Here is a 19641-nt window from a genome sequence, read left to right on the forward strand (position 1 = left end):
AGATTTCCGCTGTGGCAGGTTAGGCCCCATTTACACTTATGCGTTTTAGTTTGAAAACACATAAGTTTTGCTACGGTTACGCCATCTGTCCACACTACGCCTGAGTTTTCGAGCGCGAAAAGGGAGCGTTTTAGAAACGCTGGAGAGGCCTTTTCATTCTAAAACGCTGCTGCTCCGTCTCAGTGTGGATGGGGGAAAACGGAGACATCTGAAAACGGAGGCGGGGCTGAAGTCATTCGCTACCTGATTGGGGCTTTTGTGTCATTGCGTATCCTTCCCTTATTCGTCAAGCTCCTATCACATGACTATAACACATAGCTTTAAGGCTACCAGAAGACAGCAGACCAGCCTTCAATGTAAACAACATGGACACAGAAATGGGAGCGTTGTTTGCACTATTGTCTCCTTATAGGCGGCATTGCGCAGTTATTCATTTGTTATGTTTAGTAACAACTCAACCTCGTCTTCTGTCTACAAAAATACCTCTCTTGCTTTCTTTACCATCGCGTTCATTGTTCAACCGGCGTTTGTTAACTAATAACCAAATGCCGAGCGAGACGCATGCTTTCTGTTTATACTGGAACGCGCATGCCCAGAGTGCGCGAATGGTCACGTGATATACGTTTTTGGTGGCGTAGTGTGGACGGAGATATGTTCAGAAAGGCTAGGTGAAACGCTAGTGTGGATGCAGGTCATTTTTGATCTAAAACGCCGTTTTAAAACTAAAACGCACTAGTGTAAACGGGGCCTTAGACTCAACTCTGACTTCTGACTTCAACTGTACATTCAGGTCTGCATGTTTTATGCTCACTAAGCTTCCTGCATCCCAATAAAGGACATTACCAGAGCAAACACTGAGTTTTTTTTGATCGAACATATGCTTCTTTCACAAGCTTCTTTCACCTCAATTCAAGCTCAGGCATTTTACACACATTCTCCAATCCGTTCTAAATGCTGCACAACCTGTTTCCCCACCGCACCATCAGAGGCTGCGATTAGCGACGCTCCTCGATAAGATGCTCAAACACTGATGGAATCTCGTCCTCAGAAAAACCCTCGACACCCCCGCGCACGGCAGAAATCAAATTGGCTTCAATCAGACCCACAATTACATTAGATGGCGTCTGATAGCAGCTCACGGCGGCACATGTGCTCGTCCACACGTGTTTTTTTTGGCGTCCGCCGCGTGCCGTAGTCCTGTCACCGCGGTAATGAGCTGATTGACGGATGAGTGTGATTGCTGACATTGAGGGGAATACATGGGGGGTGATTTGTTACCGCCTGCCACCTCTGTTATCGCTTATTAAATCAACAGGCAAGGTGAGGAGATATGAAAACAGTCAGGACTCCTGCAAGGATAAACAGATCAGCTTCTGCGCCATATGGAATAGCAGTCCTTTAGGTGGCTAAATGCCAGCGTAACTGTACAAACACCAGGAGCTTCGGTCTGTTAACAGCCGTCTGATGTCCTGCGGCTCCAGTCCAGCATTTAGATGTTTGTTTTGGGGTCTCTCGTGTGTGTGTGTGTGTGTGTGTAATGCAGTATTTATTCAATTTTTTAATATTTTCAGATCTTTAACCTTCATTTGGGACAGTTGTATTTGGTAATACACTCAAAACAAATGACTTTTGCTGCTTGTTCAAATTACTTATTTAGGATGAGTTGAAACAACACAATTCTCAAGTTTTACTAGAAAAATATTAGTAAAAGACTAAAATTAGCAACTAGAAAAGAATGGAGATCAGAATTTGAATTGTGTTACTTTGAATGATTGACAGTTGTAATTTAAAAAATCTGAATTTTTATATGACAAAAAAAGTTTTAAATCAAATTTTTCTTAATTTTTTTTTTTTATTTGAATTAGATTTTTTTGTTGTTGTGTTGACTTTCTTAATTTGAATTAGATATTTTTTTTTATTTGGATTAGATTTTTTTTCATTGAAATTTTAATTTCTTAATTTAAATTATTATTTTTTATTTGAATTTAAATTTTCTAATTTAAATAAAAAATGTATTTGAACTAGATTTTTTTATATTTGAATTTCCTTATTTAAATTAGATTTTTTTTATTTGAATTTGAATTTTTTGATTTTAATTTTAATTTTTTTTATTTGAATTAGATTTTTTTATTGAGTTTCTTAATTTATATTAGAATTTCTTAATTTAAAACTAGAATTTTTTTATTTGAATTTGATATTTTTTATTTAAATTTTAATTTCTGAATTTGAATTAGATTTTTTTTATTTCGATTTTTTTAAATTTGATTTATAATTTTTTATGTGAATTTGATTTTTTTTATTTGAATTAGATTTGTTTATTTAAATTATATTTTTTAAATTTGGATTTAAATTTCTTAATTTGAAATTGAATTTGATACTTGAACATTAAACATCTGAAATTTAAGGCAGTATTTGTATAGACATATTTTTAAACTTACCGTAGGCGTCTATTCAAATATATATGAGTTTAATTTTACATTAGGCTATATGTAGACAAAAAAACACCTATTTTACCTATTTCCAGAACCCCCATTAATTTGCACCCTGTAAATCGGTGATCATCTACTCTTACCTGTTGATGATCCCTGACCTACTTTCTGCACTGAATCTAAATTTCACAAACTGAATTTCTGGTTTTGAATTTCAGAATATTTTTTGTTGTGTTACTGTGGCACAGTGGGTAGCATGATCGCCTCACAGCAAGAAGGTCACTGATTCGAGCACCAGCTGAGTCAGTTGGCATTTCTGTGTGGAGTTTATATGTTCTCTCCGTGTTGGCGTGGGTTTCCTCTGGGTGCTCCAGTTTCCCCCACAGTCCAAACACATGCGCTTAAGGTGAATTGGATGAACTAAATTGGCCGTAGTGAATAAGTGCATGTGAATGTGAGAGTGTATAGGTGTTTCCCAGTGCTGGGTTGTGACTGAAAGAGCATCCATTGCGTAAAACATGTGCCGGAATAGTTGGCAGTTCATTCCACTGTGGCAACCTCTAATAAATAAAGCCAAAGGAAAATGAAGGAATGATACTCTCTTTCTGATATAATAGTCATGAACCTCTGCACTGTACTATTGTTGCACCAAGCAGAGTGATAACATGAAGCACAGGAGAATGGCTTACTATTTCAGGGTGCCTTGAAACAAAATGCTAATGGTCTAATCCGATTCAATTCATTATGCTAAGCTAAGCTAAAAGTGACTCCACCAAAGCAAGCAGTTGGCTTAGTGGATTCAAAAGTGGTTCAAGTCTACTGTTCAACTCTCCAAGACTTATAAAATGAGCCTTTTCTCTTAAAACAAACGGTGGAGTGTTCCTTTAAGTGCAACGACTACATAGATGATGCATTATGAATACATTAGAAAGCATTACAATCCCATTTATTATTCATTCTGCACGTATCTAAAACTCTGCTGAGGCCGTATCGACTGCCTGTGTTTAATCAAACATATACTGTACCGTCCTTGAAAAAGACAGTATTCCCAACCACCTTTCTCTGATATTTTCCATTTCTACATTAAGTCGCTGAAACAGAAGAGGCGTCCTGTCATCCGAGTGTGATAACAGAACGGTTAGCACTCCTTTCGGCCCTGCTCTCCATGTATAAATATGTATAGTTCTGATAAGATTAATTGGATCGCCTAAGTACACGGAGAGAAGAGAGCTCTTGTTCCGGCTGCTTTTGGGAAATCTGCTCCGGGCCCACCTCACATTCCTCCCTTTGCTAAAGTGCTTCATTTTTTTTCCTGGAACAAACTGCCTTCAATTAAAAAAGAAAATGGCTTACCCAAAGGTCCTGAGGAAAAGGAGCCGAGTAAATGGCTTGAAACACACTCACGATAAATAGTCCTGTTAAAATATTAAGCATTCTGAGAAGCGCTCGATACAAAAAAATAAATAAAAATACATTCACCTGTGTCTTAATGGGGGAAACGTACAGTATGTGTCTTTGCACTTTTAACACTAAGAGAAATGAGCATCATTTACTGTATGGGGAGGCTTATGAAAACATTTCTAGTGCAAAAAAATAGATATATGGATAAAAAATTTAAAAAAAAATAAATAAATAAGGGCAAAAGGGAGAAATGTTAATTGTTTTGATGATATTAAAGTGCAAATTATTTTAAATATATTTTTTATATATATGAAAATGTTTAATGTTTTTAATAATAATAATAATATATATATATATATATATATATATATATATATATATATATATATATATATATATATATATATATATATATATATTTTTTTTTTTTTTTTTTTTTTTTACACACAGATATTAGACATGAGTTATTAAAACTATTAACTATTATGTTTAAAATGTGTTAAAAAACAGGAGGGCTTAATAATTTTGACTTCAACTGCATTAATAATTATTTTTTATTCTCATAAAAATCTATTACAATCTAGTATTTTAAATATATTTATTCTTTATTTTTTTCGTTTAAAACAGTTTTTATGTGGATTAAAATGTAAAAAAAAAATTTAAAAATTATAATAATATAAATATATATATATTAATAAAATAAAACTTAAAAATGAAAAAAAATCATGATCATGAATAAAAAATTTATAATAATAATAATACATTCATTCATTTTATTTTTGGCTTAGTCCCTTTATTACCTTTATTAATCCGGGGTTGCCACAGTGGAACGAATCGCCTAGCCAACACATGTTTCCCGCAGCGGATGCCCTACCAGCCGCAACCCATATCTGGGAAACACACCCATTCACACTCATACACTACGGACAATTTAGCTTACCCAATTCACCTGTACTGCATGTGTTTGGACTGTGAGGGAAACCGGAGAACCCGGAGGAAACCCACGTGAACGCAGGGAGAACATGCAACTCTATACAGAAACGCCAACTGATTAGCCGAGGCTTGAACCAGCGACCTTTTTGTTGTGAGGCAACAGCACTACCTACTGCGCCACTGCGTCGCCCAATAATAATAATAATAATAATAATAATAATAATATATTATTATTAATAGTATTTATATTATGTATATAGTTATGTAAAAAATTATATAAAATAATATATAAACAAATATAAAAATAAATTGCAAACAGTAGTATTTTGACTTTATTTTATTACTGCAGATCAAACTGCCTAAGTGACAATTTTATAGTATTTAAATATATTTTTATTTAGTTTTTTTATAGTTTATATGTACATTAAAATGTTAAAAAATATTAATATAAGCAGTTAAAGTCAGAATTATTAGCCCCCCTGAATTATTAGCATGCATGTTTATTTTTCCCCCAATTTCTGTTTAATAAAGAGAAGATTTTTTTCAAAACATTTCTAATCATAATGTTTTTAACAACTTTTTTTTCTAATATCAGATTTATTTTATCTTTGCCATGAAGACAGTAAATAATGTTCGACTAGATATTTTTCAAGACACTTCTATACAGCTTAAAGTGACATTCAAAGGCTTAACTAGGTTAATTAGGTTAACTAGGCAGGTTAGAGTAGTTAGGCAAGTTATTGCGTAATGATGGTTTTTCTGTAGACTATCGAAAACAAATAGCTAATAATTTTGACCTTGAAATGTTTTTTTTTTTTTTATCAAATCTACTTTTATTCTAGCCGAAATAAAAGAAAGATTTTTGTCCAGAAGAAAAAATATTATCAGACATACTGTGAAAATTGCATTGCTCTGTTAAACATCATTTAAGAAATATTTAAAAAAGGAAAAAAAAATCAAAGGGGGGCTAATAATTCTGACTTCAACTTAATATTATTATTATTATTATTATTATTATTATTATTATTATAAAAAATCTATTAGAATTTATTATGGTATTATATATATATATATATATATATATATATATATATGTATATATATATATGTATATATATATATATATATATATATATATATATATATATATATATATATATATATATATTTTTTTTTTTTTTTTTTTTTTTTTTATAGAATACCCATTTAAATTAGTTGTGATTTGAAAATAATTAATAGAATAAGTAACTGAAAAAAATGCATAAAAAATTAATATCACCTTTTTAGGAGACATTTTAAGCAGAAATTCATCGTAGAGCCATTTTGCTTGAGGAAGAAATGCCGCTCTAATTCAGACCAGTCCCATTTTCTTTTGGTTTTCTTCATTTTTGTCTATTGTTTTGCCATTGAACAAGTAAAAAGTGTCAAAAAGTCTAAAACTAAATCCAAACTGCAGATCAAACTCTGTCTCCCACTCAGGGTCTGTGAGGTTTCAGACTTCGGCCTCTTCCCACACAGCATGGCATCAGCTGGCAGGACTCTTTAGCTTTGGCGAATAGTAACCCAGAAACATGTTCATTGCATGGCTGAAAAATGAGCGGAAGCAACCACTGCACAAGACAACAAAACATATAAACAGTTGCCATTAAATACAGTCCCGAGACCGATTGTTTCTGTGTCAAAGCAAGAAGTGGGTTGAGAAGAAGAGCCGCCAATAAAGCTCCAGTATAAATGTGAACGTGCAGCAACATAAAGGGTCTCAATGCCATATTAATCCTGCTAGCGCTGCGCTCTGGAAGGCTTTTCGTCAAGCTAACGTGTTTTACTCCATCTCCGATACGCTTATGATAGTAATGAGCTGTACGTTCCTCACATCAGCTCTGAGCGATGGAGGATCCGGTCATTGCTTTGTTAAAGTGTTTTATTATTAGTGTTGAGTTACGAATTGTTTTGAGGGAATTTCTTGTGTATGTAAATTGAAGGAGGTTGGATTACTACACATGCTCATTGTCTGTTTGCTAAATCCACTTCCTGACAGCGGTGTAATGTAAGCCTTTTGTGTTTCTGTTTGTCTCAGGCCGCAGAATGGCTCTATGATCCTCTACAACAGGAAGAAGGTGAAGTACAGAAAAGATGGCTACTGCTGGAAGAAGAGGAAAGATGGCAAAACCACACGGGAGGATCACATGAAGCTCAAAGTGCAGGGAGTCGAGGTGAGAGGCTTTTACTTATTAATGGCCTGATGTGATCGCTGCACATTCGGAAGGCTCACAGATGCTGATCTGTGGGTTGGCTTGGGTTTGGACAGTTTTGGTTGCAGCTGGCTCTAGTGGCACCAAACGTGGTTCGGAAATTGCTTTTTGGGTTTTGTTTACAAATCTCTGGCTATTATCTTACTTAATTTATCTTTTCTTTCTTTCTTTCTTTCTTTCTTTCTTTCTTTCTTTCTTTCTTTCTTTCTTTCTTTCTTTCTTTCTTTCTTTTTTTCTTATTTTTTAATAATATGTTTAATTATTTGTTTATTATTTAATTATTTAATATATTTGGTCATTTGTTTATTTATTTAATTTTATTTAATAAAAAAATTTATTTAAGTTAAATTTTAATATAAGTTATTTTAATTTAATTTATTTTGATTTATTTTATTTTATTTTGATTAAATAATTATTTTATTGTAGTTATTTAGATTTTATGTTATTTGTTTTAATTAATTTAATAGTTCATTTTATTTATTTTCTTTTTAGTTAATTAATTTTAATTTTATTTTAAAATTTATTTAAAAATTTATTTTTTAATTTAAATTCTATTTTTTGTTTCTTTAGATTTTTTATTTCTTTTTATTTTATTTTATTTTATTTATTTTATTTATCTTTTTATTTGTTTTTCAATTTACTTTAACTTAATTTTTTTAATACTATTATTATTATTTTTTATTTCCATTTTTTGTTACTTTAGATTTTTTAATTCTTTTTATTTTATTATTTTTTATTTTATTATTTTATTTATGTTTAATTTAATATGTTTTTATTTAATTCATTTTATTTCAATTTATTTTATTAAAAAATGTTTGTTTAAAGGCAAGGTACTTTTGGTGAATATGGTACATATTAATAGCAGTTATAATAATTGCAATTTTGCAATTGATTTATAGCAGTATGAATTGTGAAATGTTCTAAAATGTTATATCTAAATATGCAAATGAGTCATTATTTCATGTAAGCATTGCTAATTTACACACATTTCTAGCACAAAAATCTGAACAATGGATGAAGTCGAAAATTCGGGTTGCGATGAGGTTGAAAATTCTTGCCAATTCTTGATTTTTTGAGTCTCTCTGTTTTTTTCTGTAAAGCTTGATATATGTGAGTCTTGTTGAAGTAGAGATTTATGCTGGTAGAATTAGCTTTTTAAACAACTGCTTATAAAAACAATGGTATTGTAAGTTATACGTATTTAGACTAAAGTTGACAGTGCCTTCTGTGTTGTGGCCCCAAGGCTCTGGAACCCTCTAGCACTTTTTAAAAAGCATTTAAAGACACATGTTGTTATGTTTTTGGCCAAGCTTTCAATTACCAGTGTGGTGAGCTGGTTTTGCATTGATGTTTTTATGCTTGGATTTTTAACTTGTTTTGATATGTGTTTCTTTTATTGATATGTTCTCTTTTAGCTGTTGTTTTTTTTCAGTTTTCTTTTATTGTAAAGCACTTTGTGACTTAGGCCCAATCCCAGTTCTAGCTCTTCCTGTTACCCTTACTCATACAGGGTCTTCAGCATTTTCAAAACACTCTATTTCTACAAGTTGAAGATGACTGTAGTATGGATGCCATAACAAAGCATACATTTGAAGTCAGAATTATTCACCCTCCTGTGATGTACTTCTTTTTTTCTTCAAATATTTCCCAAATTATGTTTAACAGAGCACGGAATTTTCCACAGTATTTCCTATATTTTTTTTTTCTGGAGAAAGTCTTATTTGCTTTAGCTCGGGTAGAATAAAAGCAGTTTTAAAATTTTTACAAATTTTTCAGGTCAAGATTATAAACCCACTAAGCAATATTTGTTTCTGATTGTCTATAGAACAAACCACTGTTATACAATGACTTGCCTAATTACCCTAACTATCCTATTTAAACTAGTTAAGTCTTTAAGCTGAATGCTACCCTAGCAGCAAAGAATTCTGGCCCAGATTTGACATAAAGCTGGCACAGCAGGCATTCATCCGGCACTAGCATGCAGCATGTGGGCCAAACATGGCCCGGGTTTGGCAGAGATGGCAATGTCTTTAGGGTAGCACACTAGATTTGGGCTAAATGTAAAAAGTAGTATTTGGCCCAACTTTTAAAAATGTATATGTGGGTCGCATGTGTTTGACCAGTCTTGACCCACATTTAAAATACATTAAAATTATTTTTGAGTAAAGAAAAAAAAATGTACCAATCATGTCACTTTGAGAAAAAGCAAGTCCAAAGTGTGTCTAAAACGCAACGCTTCATAGGTTTATCAATTTCATTGCAAACGTGACACACCAACCTATCTGGCCCAGTTCAGGCCCAGTTATGAGTTATTAACTTGGCTGAGACTTGGCCCAGATATGCTCCGTGTTTGGCCTTTGTCTGAAAGCCAGATTTGGTCAAGTTATGTACCTTAACTCACTCCGGCTTGTGGGCCTAGCAAAGCCTGATTGTGTGGGCCAGAGCTGGGCCAGATAAATTTTGCTATGTGGGTTGTATCTCGAAAAATATCTAGACAAATAGTATGTACTGTCATCATGGCAAAGATAAAAGAAATCATTAGAAATGATTAGAAATTAGTTATTAACCACTTGAATTCTGCGGACCCGGTACCGGGTCCGTGACGTCATCGACATTCGCTTTCAGATTTAAAGGGCTAGCGTTGCACCAGACCCCCGTAAGTAGTGTCATTTGAAAGGGTAAAATCTATATTTTATGCACATATGCATCATTTTGTTTTTCATCCTACTGTATAAAAGTTATTTACACTTAAATACACAGTATTTTGGATACCCGAGCTAGGTATTTTAAATTGGTTCATTTTCATATTTTTTCATATGACACATGTACAAGTTATAGCTCAAATGAAAGCTCTTGCCGGTGCTCATACAGTTCTAGCATTCTTTTTGCTGAATTATATTCATTTGCCAAACAGTTGTTGAATGAATTGCGGTGTTTCCATGCCGCAGAAATGTAAACAATACATTCATGATCAATAAGCAGCCCCAGATAGCACAGACAGCTGTCATCTCTCACCTTATGCTGTGCGCTTCAGGGCCATTCTCCACTGTTTTTGAGGTGATGTGCATAAGTAATACTTTTATATGTCTGATGTGCTCCAAACACAGTGAATTATGTTTGATCAAACAAAAGAATAGTGAAATATGAAAACAAGGATCAGTCTCTGTGGCTTATACAGCACCTCTCATCAGTTGGAATGCAATAACTTTTGCATAGATTATGGTGGAGACCTTTTTCTTTTTTCCTATGATTACAGACATGTGCAGGAACCACCAAAATTAATAACAGCACGCTAGACCACACAGAACCTAAAAGGTACACTTTCAAATTTGAGTTTATAAAAAAAAAAAAACAAAAGCGTCTCTTTTTTTAGGTGTTTATTATAACACAGACGACATATACAGATATTTTAAACTACTTTCAATAGTGTTTTATGAAAATTCAAAGGGTTTTCTTTAAAATGATACCACATTTTTGAATTTACACCTCTGCATGTGGATTTGGGAAGCTTTTAAATTTGGGTAGGCAAAATCCAGGCGGAAATCCCCAAATAGCAGCAGAGTTTAAGTGGTTAAACTTATTATGTTCAGAAATGTGTTGAAAAGGATCTTATTTTCATTAAACAGAAATTGGGGGAAAAAATATACAGGAGGTCTAACAATTCTGACTTAAACGGTATATATTTTAAAACAAAAACGCACTAGTGCAAACAACACCTCAAATGGATAATGAGTTACAAAAGAAACCGTCAGAAGTGTATTTTGCCTGTTTGTTTTTGTCTGCAGTGGCATTAGCGTACTGTATGTGAGTGATGGTGTATGTGTGTATGTGTCATTTTACGTGACCTTTCCAAGACGTGAACCCTCTTAAAGCACGCTGGCCGCGGCTCGTCCCGGTGCGGATGACTCTAATGTGTCAGCTCAGGCGTGGCCCCTTTAAATGAAGAACAGTAATGAAGCATGTCTCCGGTCCCCGCGTTCCCGCTCACTGCCTCTAATGAAGAGAAATGTCAGCACATTGGCGATTTAGCAGCGTGATAGAACGAAGGAACGAATGAATGCACGGATGAGTTGCAGAAAGGCTCCTCTGACGCCTCACCTAGCCGACTCATTCACCTGAGCCGACTCACATGAGCTCTGTGAGGACAGGTGGAGACAGCAGTTAACAGACTCACGCACACAAAACACTTTACAATATTTACATGTGCAGCCTTAGGATAGATTATCTAAATAAAGCAAGATCAAGTCAAGAAAGAAAGAAAGAAAGAAAGAAAGAAAGAAAGAAAGAAAGAAAGAAAGAAAGAAAGAAAGAAAGAAAGAAAGAAAGAAAGAAAGAAAGAAAGAAAGAAAGAAAGAAAGAAAGAAAAATGAAAAATGAAAGAAAGAGAAATAAATAAAGTAAGAAAAAGAAAAAAGAAGAATGAAATGAATGAATGATAGAAGCAAGGAAAAAAGGAAAAAGTGGAGAATGAAAGAAAAGAATCAAAGGAAAGAATGAAGATAAAACAGAAGCAAGGACGAAAAATAAGAATGAATGAAGGAAGGAAGGAAAGGAAGTAAGTAAGGAAGGAAGGAACGAACAAATGAAAGGAATGAAGATAGAACAAAAGAACAAAAGATAAAAGCAAAACGATAGAGAAAGAAAGAAAGAAAGAAAGAAAGAAAGAAAGAAAGAAAGAAAGAAAGAAAGAAAGAAAGAAAGAAAATTGGAAGGAAGAAAGAAAAATAAAAGAAACAAACTAAACAAATGAAGATAGAACAAAAAATGAAAAAAAGCAAAAGGAAGGAAAGACAAAAGAAATTTTAAAAGATGAAGAAAGAAAAAACTCAAATGAAAAAATGAAGATAAAACAAAAGGAAGGAAGGAAAGAAGGAAGGTAAGAATAATTAAATGAAAGAAGGAAGGAAGGAAGGTAAGAATAAATAAATGAAGGAAGGTAGGAAGGAAGGAAGAAACAAACGAAGAAAGGAGTGAACGAAGAAACGAACGAATGAAGATATAACAAAAGATCGAAAGATAAAAAAGGAAGAAAGAAAAGAATCAGAGGGTATGAAGATAAAACTAAAGGAAGAAATGAAGGATGGACGATACGAGTGATTTAAGGAAGGAAAAGAAAGAAGGGAAGAAAGAAAGAAAAAAGAAAGAGAAGTGGAGTTAAATGAAAGAATGATAGAAGCAAAGACAAAAGAAAAGAATGAGAGGAAGAAAGAAAAGAATCAAAGAAAAGAAGATAGAACCAAAGGAAGAAAGTTAGGAAGGGAGGAAATAAGGGAAAGAAAGAAAGAAAGAAAGAAAGAAAGAAAGAAAGAAAGAAAGAAAGAAAGAAAGAAAGAAAGAAAGAAAGAAAGAAAGAAAGAAAGAAAATTGGAAGGAAGGACGGAAGGAAGGAAAGAAGGAAGAAAGAATGAACGATTGAACAAACGAAACAAAATGTAGATAGAACAAAAGAATGGAAGATAAAAGCAAAAAAGAGGAAAGAAAGATGGAAAGAAAGAAAGAAGGAAAGAAAGAAAGAAAGAAAGAAAGAAAGAAAGAAAGAAAGAAAGAAAGAAAGAAAGAAAGAAAGAAAGAAAAAGAAAAAAATGAAGGAAGACAGGAAGGAAGGAAGGAAGGAAGGAAGGAAGGAAGGAAGGAAGGAAGGAAATAGACAAAAGTTGAAAAAAGTCACAGATCCATTAGAAAACCATCATTTGATCAAACTTGTACCATTTTTTTAAATGAATCCGTCTACAAGAGTCACTGATTTATTAGAAAACCAGTTCACATGAGTCATTTGTTCAAACATTTTACTATTTTTTGCTGTTTCTTTCAATAAATGAGTCAAAAAGAGTAAGCGATTCATTAGTTTCCCCAAAAATAATTATTCTGATTAAGCTGACTCTTTAAAGAATCAATTGAAATGATTCAGTTATTCACTAAAAGAAAGTTTGATCCATATAAATGACTCTTATGGGCTGCCTCTATAAATGATTCAGGGAAAACAAATTGCACAGTGATCTTTTAGTCCATTTCAAAATTGAAAGCCCCTGGACACTTTATGTTTTAGTTGTTTGTTTGTTTTTATATAAAAGAGCAGCATTGAAATAAGCTCATGTTGTTGGAAACATTTAAGTAGATGAGTAAATGATGGCAGAATGTTCTTTGGAGCGAGCAGTCCATTTACAATCTCATTTCCAGGCAGATGTAATGCTTCTAACGTATAACACAATTCCACCATTTAGTACAACACAAGCCAAGGAAATGTGACAGGCATGAAATGTGTATTTGTCCGTCTGTGAAAAGCCTAATGTGTGTGTGTGTGTGCCGATCGCAGACTCCGCCACAGAACATCCCTCGGGGCATTTTTTCAGTGCGGATCATTCCTCCAAATTTGTTTGACACGTTGAAAACGGGGTAGAAAATGGGTGGACAGCTGATGTTGAATCAATAATCATACAAGATGTTTCTGTCTGGAGGGACGGCAGGTCTGATTGAACAAACACATTCTGACTGATGATTGGTTTACCTGCACTGGGCTGAAAGGGCAACGCTGGACAGTCTTTCGCTTTGTTTTCTGCTTTGCTGGCCATGTAATTGTGCATATTATGATTTAAATGCTCGAACAGAGCTATGCTCAGAGATTCATCACTTCGAAAATTAGCATTTCATACAAACCCCAAATCAGAAAAGGTTTGGCATTATGGAAAATGCAAGTACAAAAAGAAAGTAGTGATTTCTAAATTTACTTTAGCTGTGTACCAAATGGCACACTATACACTATGCACTCATGCATTATGTACTTATGCACTTACACACTCAACATGATAGTACCAGCCTGATCTCACGAGAAAACGTAAGTATTTTACGTTTTGGCAGTTTTTTGGCTAATTTGTACGAATTCGTACGAGTTCAGTCGTAAGAAAATGTACGATTTTAAAAAGGAGGCGTGGCACCTAACCCCACCCCTAAACCCAACCGTCATTGGGGGATACGCAAATCGTACTAAAATGTATGAATTAGATCGTTCGAATTTGTACGAATTAGCCACTAAATGAAAAAGTTACGAATTGCCGTGAGATTGTGTTGGATAGTATATGTATGTAGTGTCATCCCAAATGGCACACTAATGGTTTTTACTAAGCGGAAATTCCAACCATTTCCTGATGACGTTTGAGGGTTGCCAAATCAGTGAAATAAACGACAGAATTTTCAAATAATATCTGCCGTGAGTATAACCGTATTCACCATCAGGAGGCGCTATAATGACTCTCATAGGAGAATTTTGCTTTCACCATCCAAAATAAATAAAGTTATTCAACATGTGCACGCGATAGCTCCGCCCCTTCCGCTACGTTAGCAAACCTGCGGTCATTGAGTGCGTGAAGTGTCCATCATTCCACACTTCATTTTACCTGCTGAATGATTGCATCATACGGGTAATTAAAGTGCTCTTATTATATAGTTTAGAGTTTTCAGTGTGAACGCACTACTAACACTATTTATACTACATAATGGTGTAGAATTGTGCATAAGTATGCGATTTGGGACGCAGCTTTTGTCTTGTATTTCATTGCAGACAATACAACACACATTATTTAATGTGTTCCTCGTTTTTTTATTGTAAAAAAGCTGTAAAAATTTAAGATAGGAGCAGTTTCGGGCTAGTAAATTGGTTAAATGGTGATGTGATTTGAAACAGGTGGTGTCAACAGGTGATTTTAATTATAATTATATTTTTAAAAAGAAGCAGCATCCAAGAAAGGGCTAGTTCTTTAGGAGCAAAGATGGGCCGAGGATCGCCACTTTGCCAACTGTTTAAAAACACTGGGCCCTATCATACACCCGGCGCAAGGCTGCGCAAGACGCGACTCAATAGTTGTTTGTTAGTTTCAGCTTGGCGCAAGAGTCGTTTTGATGTGTTGCACCATGCTGTTTAAATAGCAAATGCTTTTGCGCTCATATGTGCGCCCATAGGCGTTCTGGTCTGAAAAAAGGAGGTGGGTTAAGGCACATTGCTGGCGCGTTGCTATTTTGAGATACTAAAATAGACTGTTCAATAGATAATATCAAAGCCAGTCTTAGTCCAGCGCAGAGCGAAACCAAACCACAGTTATAGTCAGATGAATCAGTATTTCAGGTGTGTGTGTGTGTGTGTGTGTGTGTGTGTGTGTGCACATGCCTACCTCTAAGGGATGTAACGGTATCAGAATTTCACGGTACGATAATACCTCGGTATGAATGGCACGATACAGTATTTATTGAATCATTTACAGGAAAAACAAAACTAATGAAATGACTCGAAAAAAGTGCCAAAAGTGTTTATTTACCTTAGCACTGAACATATCAATGACATACAAATTAGCCATCTATCTGTAAGTTTCGAAACAGGAACTTAAATTTTTCAATTTTAATAACAAAAAACTATTAAACCATATAAAAAAATAAAGTTTCAATTTAGTATTGTTGAAAACTCATCACATTCAACATTTAATCACTCACTCACTCAGATAGAGATGGGTTTTTTAAGGAAAATGATCATATAACTATAATCTGGTAAAAGCTGGGATCTCTGGGCATGTCCCCTGCAACAGAAAAAAAAAACCTCTCATTTGGGACTGAGGTTTCTGGGACAGAGAGACATGATTTAGCCAAGGTTAACAGCAGTGGGTAACGTTGTGCATTGTCTTTCCACCACTTGAGAGGACAAGCCATGAGTGAGATAGAGGTCTCTTTGTGGTACAAGTCAATGTCTGCATCAATCCCACAAGTGTGCTGTGTTCTGCAGTCCCCATGACTGTTTTTAGTCGTATTCCCCGACTAAATTTCACCACACTCTGGCAGTGCCTGCATACTGTTTTTTTCTTTGTCTGTCACCTTTTCTCCTTTTTCGTATCTTTTTAGAAAGAAACCGAAATGCTTCCACACATCCGATTTAAAACCCGCTTTAGGTTCGATCATTTCCAGCTCTTTTTCTTCCCCGCTACTAGCAACACACTCCATTTCCGCATTACTGGATCTGTAGTGACAACAGACCGCAAAGGATGAAAGGCTGAAGGGAATTGTAGTTCCTGCTAACTCCCGTTTGCTTCATTCGCCTAAGCAAACTTTTCTCAGAAATATAGTTTTATTGAGTCATGCGACTACGGTAATATTAAAAAAAAAATTACTATTGCGGTATGATGGTATTTACAATATTGTTACATCCCTACTTCCTATAGGTAGATGGGACCTATAAGACTTATAGGACCTATTATTTCACCTATAAGATGGGACCTTCTTGTTGTTACCCCCCACAATGGATCTGGAAACAAGAGGGGACATGGTTTAGGTCCCCTGTTGGACATGTCTTAAATCATGTTAAAATGAATTGAAAATCCCTCTGCTGAGTTAAAAATAATAATAAGCAAGAGGGTCATGGGTGTGTGCATGTGTATGGTCTGCCTGTCTAAAGGAGGACCTTTGTATTGTTACACACTCACAGGTTCTGGAACCAAGAGGAGACATTTTTTCAGGTCCCCTGTTAGATATGCCATAAATTATGTTAAAATAAAGTTGTATTTTAATGAAGAAGGTACGTGTGTGTGTGTGTGTGTGTGTGTGTGTGTGTGTGTGTGTGTGTGTGTGTGTGCGTGTGTGTGTGTTTGTGTTTGTGTGTGTGTGGGGGTTCAACCAATAAGCTTGTTTCTTATTTCCAAACCCAATCAAGCGAAGTGGGATACATTAGCGTACATTAGGACTTAAATCAGATTCCAATGTGTTTTATTTCGCCTCTACGAGTTGAGCTGAACACACTCATCCACTGAGAGGAATTTGGGTTGCAACAATGATACAAAAGCCTGAAGGCTTGAGAGAGAGAGATGGAGTTCAAATGAAAAAGCTCTGCAGGGCATCGCTACATTTTTTAAATGAGAAATATTATTTGTTTTTGTTGCACGTTTTCCTTTTACTGTTAGTTTTATTTTTCTTGCAGTACAGAATCAATTTCATTTTGTACATCTCTTTTTACACACTCTTTATGACCTTTTGGAGTTCAACAGCATGTATTTATTCCAGCTCATTTAAGATTATATTCAAATTATACTCTGAAGAGTTACTCTAATGGGTTGATTCTTTTAATAAATTGGCCACAATGATTCACTGAATGAGCTGATCCTTTATAATTAATCACCTGCAATACAACACAAATGTTATTTATGAAAGTACAATTAAAACTGTGAAACCTGATGCAGAATACTATCAAATCTATGAAACATTCATTTAATTTGTGAATCAAACTGCACCGACTTGTCTGTTTATTATATTTAATTTATTTCCTTTTTTTCCTCTGACATTTTAACCTGACTGCAAACTCGCATCATACCGTAGGTACTTGAACAGCGATGTGGGAGCGAGTTCACCAGAGCACTTATAAAGGGACAGAAATCAAGCCCAAACCTGCCCTGAGCTCTCCATCATAAGCCATTTCTGCCCTCTAGACACCAAACACACATTAAAACACTCTCTCCAGCCCTTCACTCGCTCTGTTTGCTCTGATAAAGAACTAAGCCATTTACCAGCATCCAGTCCCTGGTTACCTAGCGATGGCAGTAGCCATGGGAGCGGTAGTCACAGCGACAGAGAGGATAATTGCGGTAGTTTGGTAGTTTTACTATTAAAGGAAACTAAGATGATGGAGCTGTGACTGAAGCCAGTGGAGAGGAGATCTTGAGTGTGTGTTTGAGTGTGTGTGTGTGTGTGTGTGTGCGTGTGTGTGTGTGTGTGTGTGTGTGTGTGTGTGTGTGTGTGTGTGTGTGTGTGTGTGTGTGTGTGTGTGTGTGTGTACATCAGCAAAAACAAGTTGTGGTACAATATTACCCTGCAGAAAAATCTAGCTTAAACCAGCCTGGGCTGGTTGGCTGGTTGTAGCTGGTCGACCAGGCTGGTTTTAGATGGGTTTTGGCCATTTCCAGGCTGGTTTCCAGCCATTTCCAGCCTGGTCTTAGCTGGTCAGGCTGGAAACTGACCAGCTAAATCCAGCTAAAACCAGCTTGACCAGCCTGGTTTAAGCTGGACATAGCTGGTTTTGGCTGGGCTCCCAGCCTGGCTAGGCTGGTCAAGCTGGTTTTAACTGGTCATCTTCCAGCCTGACCAGCTAAGACCAGGCTGGAAATGGCTGGAAACCAGCCTGGAAAAGGCCAAAACCCCTCTAAAACCAACCTGGTCGACCAGCTAAAACCAGCCAACCAGCCTAGACTGGTTTAAGCTGGATTTTTTCAGTAGGGTATTTCCAAATCTAAAAACAAAATAAGATGATATGTTTTATAATATACACTCTCAGAGAAAATAGTGCAAGGTTGTAGCAGAGAAGGTACAAACCCTTGTCACTGGGGCAGTAAATGAATCTCTCATTTGTTAAGATTTTTTTTATTACATTAAATAAGAGGTGTCCTTTTAAAAATGCACACATCTAATGTTATAATGAAAGCATTCGATTGCTTTCCTTACTTTTTAATGCTCATTTAAGACAAAATTAGTTGTGTTTGGAAAAAAAACCTCACCGAGATCGGCACCCTTATATGTTATTATTATTAATTATGTGTGTATGTCTGTTTAAACAAGCACCCAATAGCCAGACTTTCTCTCCGCTTCAAATCACGTGTACAAAATCCGTTTGGGAAACAGCATCTGTTTATCATTATAGAGCATGTCAGCTGACAGTCATGCACCATTATATGACTGTTTTGAGGATTTTATAGGATGGGCGACGGCACCTGTAATCAAAAGGAAATGGAATCGCGCCATTTTTAATATTTATTTGTAAGTGTTTTCATTCCTAAACAAAGCGAAAGCACAGAAGACTCACATTTTAAAGCAAGGGGCGACCCCTGGTGGTTCGGCGGTATGGGTTGCGTATTCACCTTATTCTCAGCTGACGAGTGGGCGCTGCCATTTGAATCTTTTTGTCTCGCGACTTCCGGTCACATTCACTTCCATTCATTTTTTGACGTTAACAACTGCTCGTTACACTGCTTGATGTTGCAATTTAATATTTCCTTATTATATTATGCTACTTGGTCTGTGTAGTCATGCAAACATTTGTTTGTTGAGCAAGTAGTTTGACCGTTTTCTGCCGTTTATTATTCCTAGTCATTTCTCCCATAGGCGACTGAATCGGAAGTTCTAAGACAATCGCGAAAACAGGCGCACTTCCGCATTTTAGAATAAGGTCAATAGGGAGGCTCGGCTGTTCAGAGAAATACTGAAAATACGGGAGAAATACGGGAAAATACCTTTACGGGATGATAGCGGGAAAGAACAGTAAAATACGGGAGAATCCCAGGAAAACCGGGAGGGTTGACAGGTATGCTCACACAAATGCCATTTACACACATATATTTGCGTTATATCTGACACCATGCGGCTGTGGTGATCATATCGGTTAACAATTACATGGCGATTTTACTTTATTACAAACATGCTCTGTTTTAAAATTAATTATGGGGGTGCATCTGATCACAGAGAGTTGTAACGTATGTTTTAATCTCAGTTTCTTTGCAAAAAAATAGTCTGTGGACATGTGTATACATGTTATTATGCAGGGCTCGAAATTAACCTTTTTGATTGGTAGCACCGGTGCTCCTAACTTTAAAAATGTAGGCGCATCAGCC

At 35.3% G+C, this 19641-nt stretch overlaps 1 protein-coding gene across 30 annotated transcripts in view; it reads left to right on the forward strand.

Annotated features, from left to right (window-relative positions):
* The window catches only part of camta1b (calmodulin binding transcription activator 1b), a 694205-nt gene that overhangs the window by 449045 nt on the left and 225519 nt on the right, over positions 1-19641 (forward strand). For all 30 annotated transcript variants that reach the window (XM_073917049.1, XM_073917050.1, XM_073917054.1 and 27 more), the window contains one exon: positions 6841-6976. In XM_073917049.1, coding sequence (XP_073773150.1) covers positions 6857-6976 — 120 coding nt within the window. In that variant the 5' untranslated portion in view covers positions 6841-6856. The remainder of the gene's footprint in view (positions 1-6840; positions 6977-19641) is intronic.

The sequence above is a fragment of the Danio rerio genome, chromosome 11 (assembly GCF_049306965.1).
Source record: "Danio rerio strain Tuebingen ecotype United States chromosome 11, GRCz12tu, whole genome shotgun sequence".
NCBI lineage: Eukaryota > Metazoa > Chordata > Actinopteri > Cypriniformes > Danionidae > Danio > Danio rerio.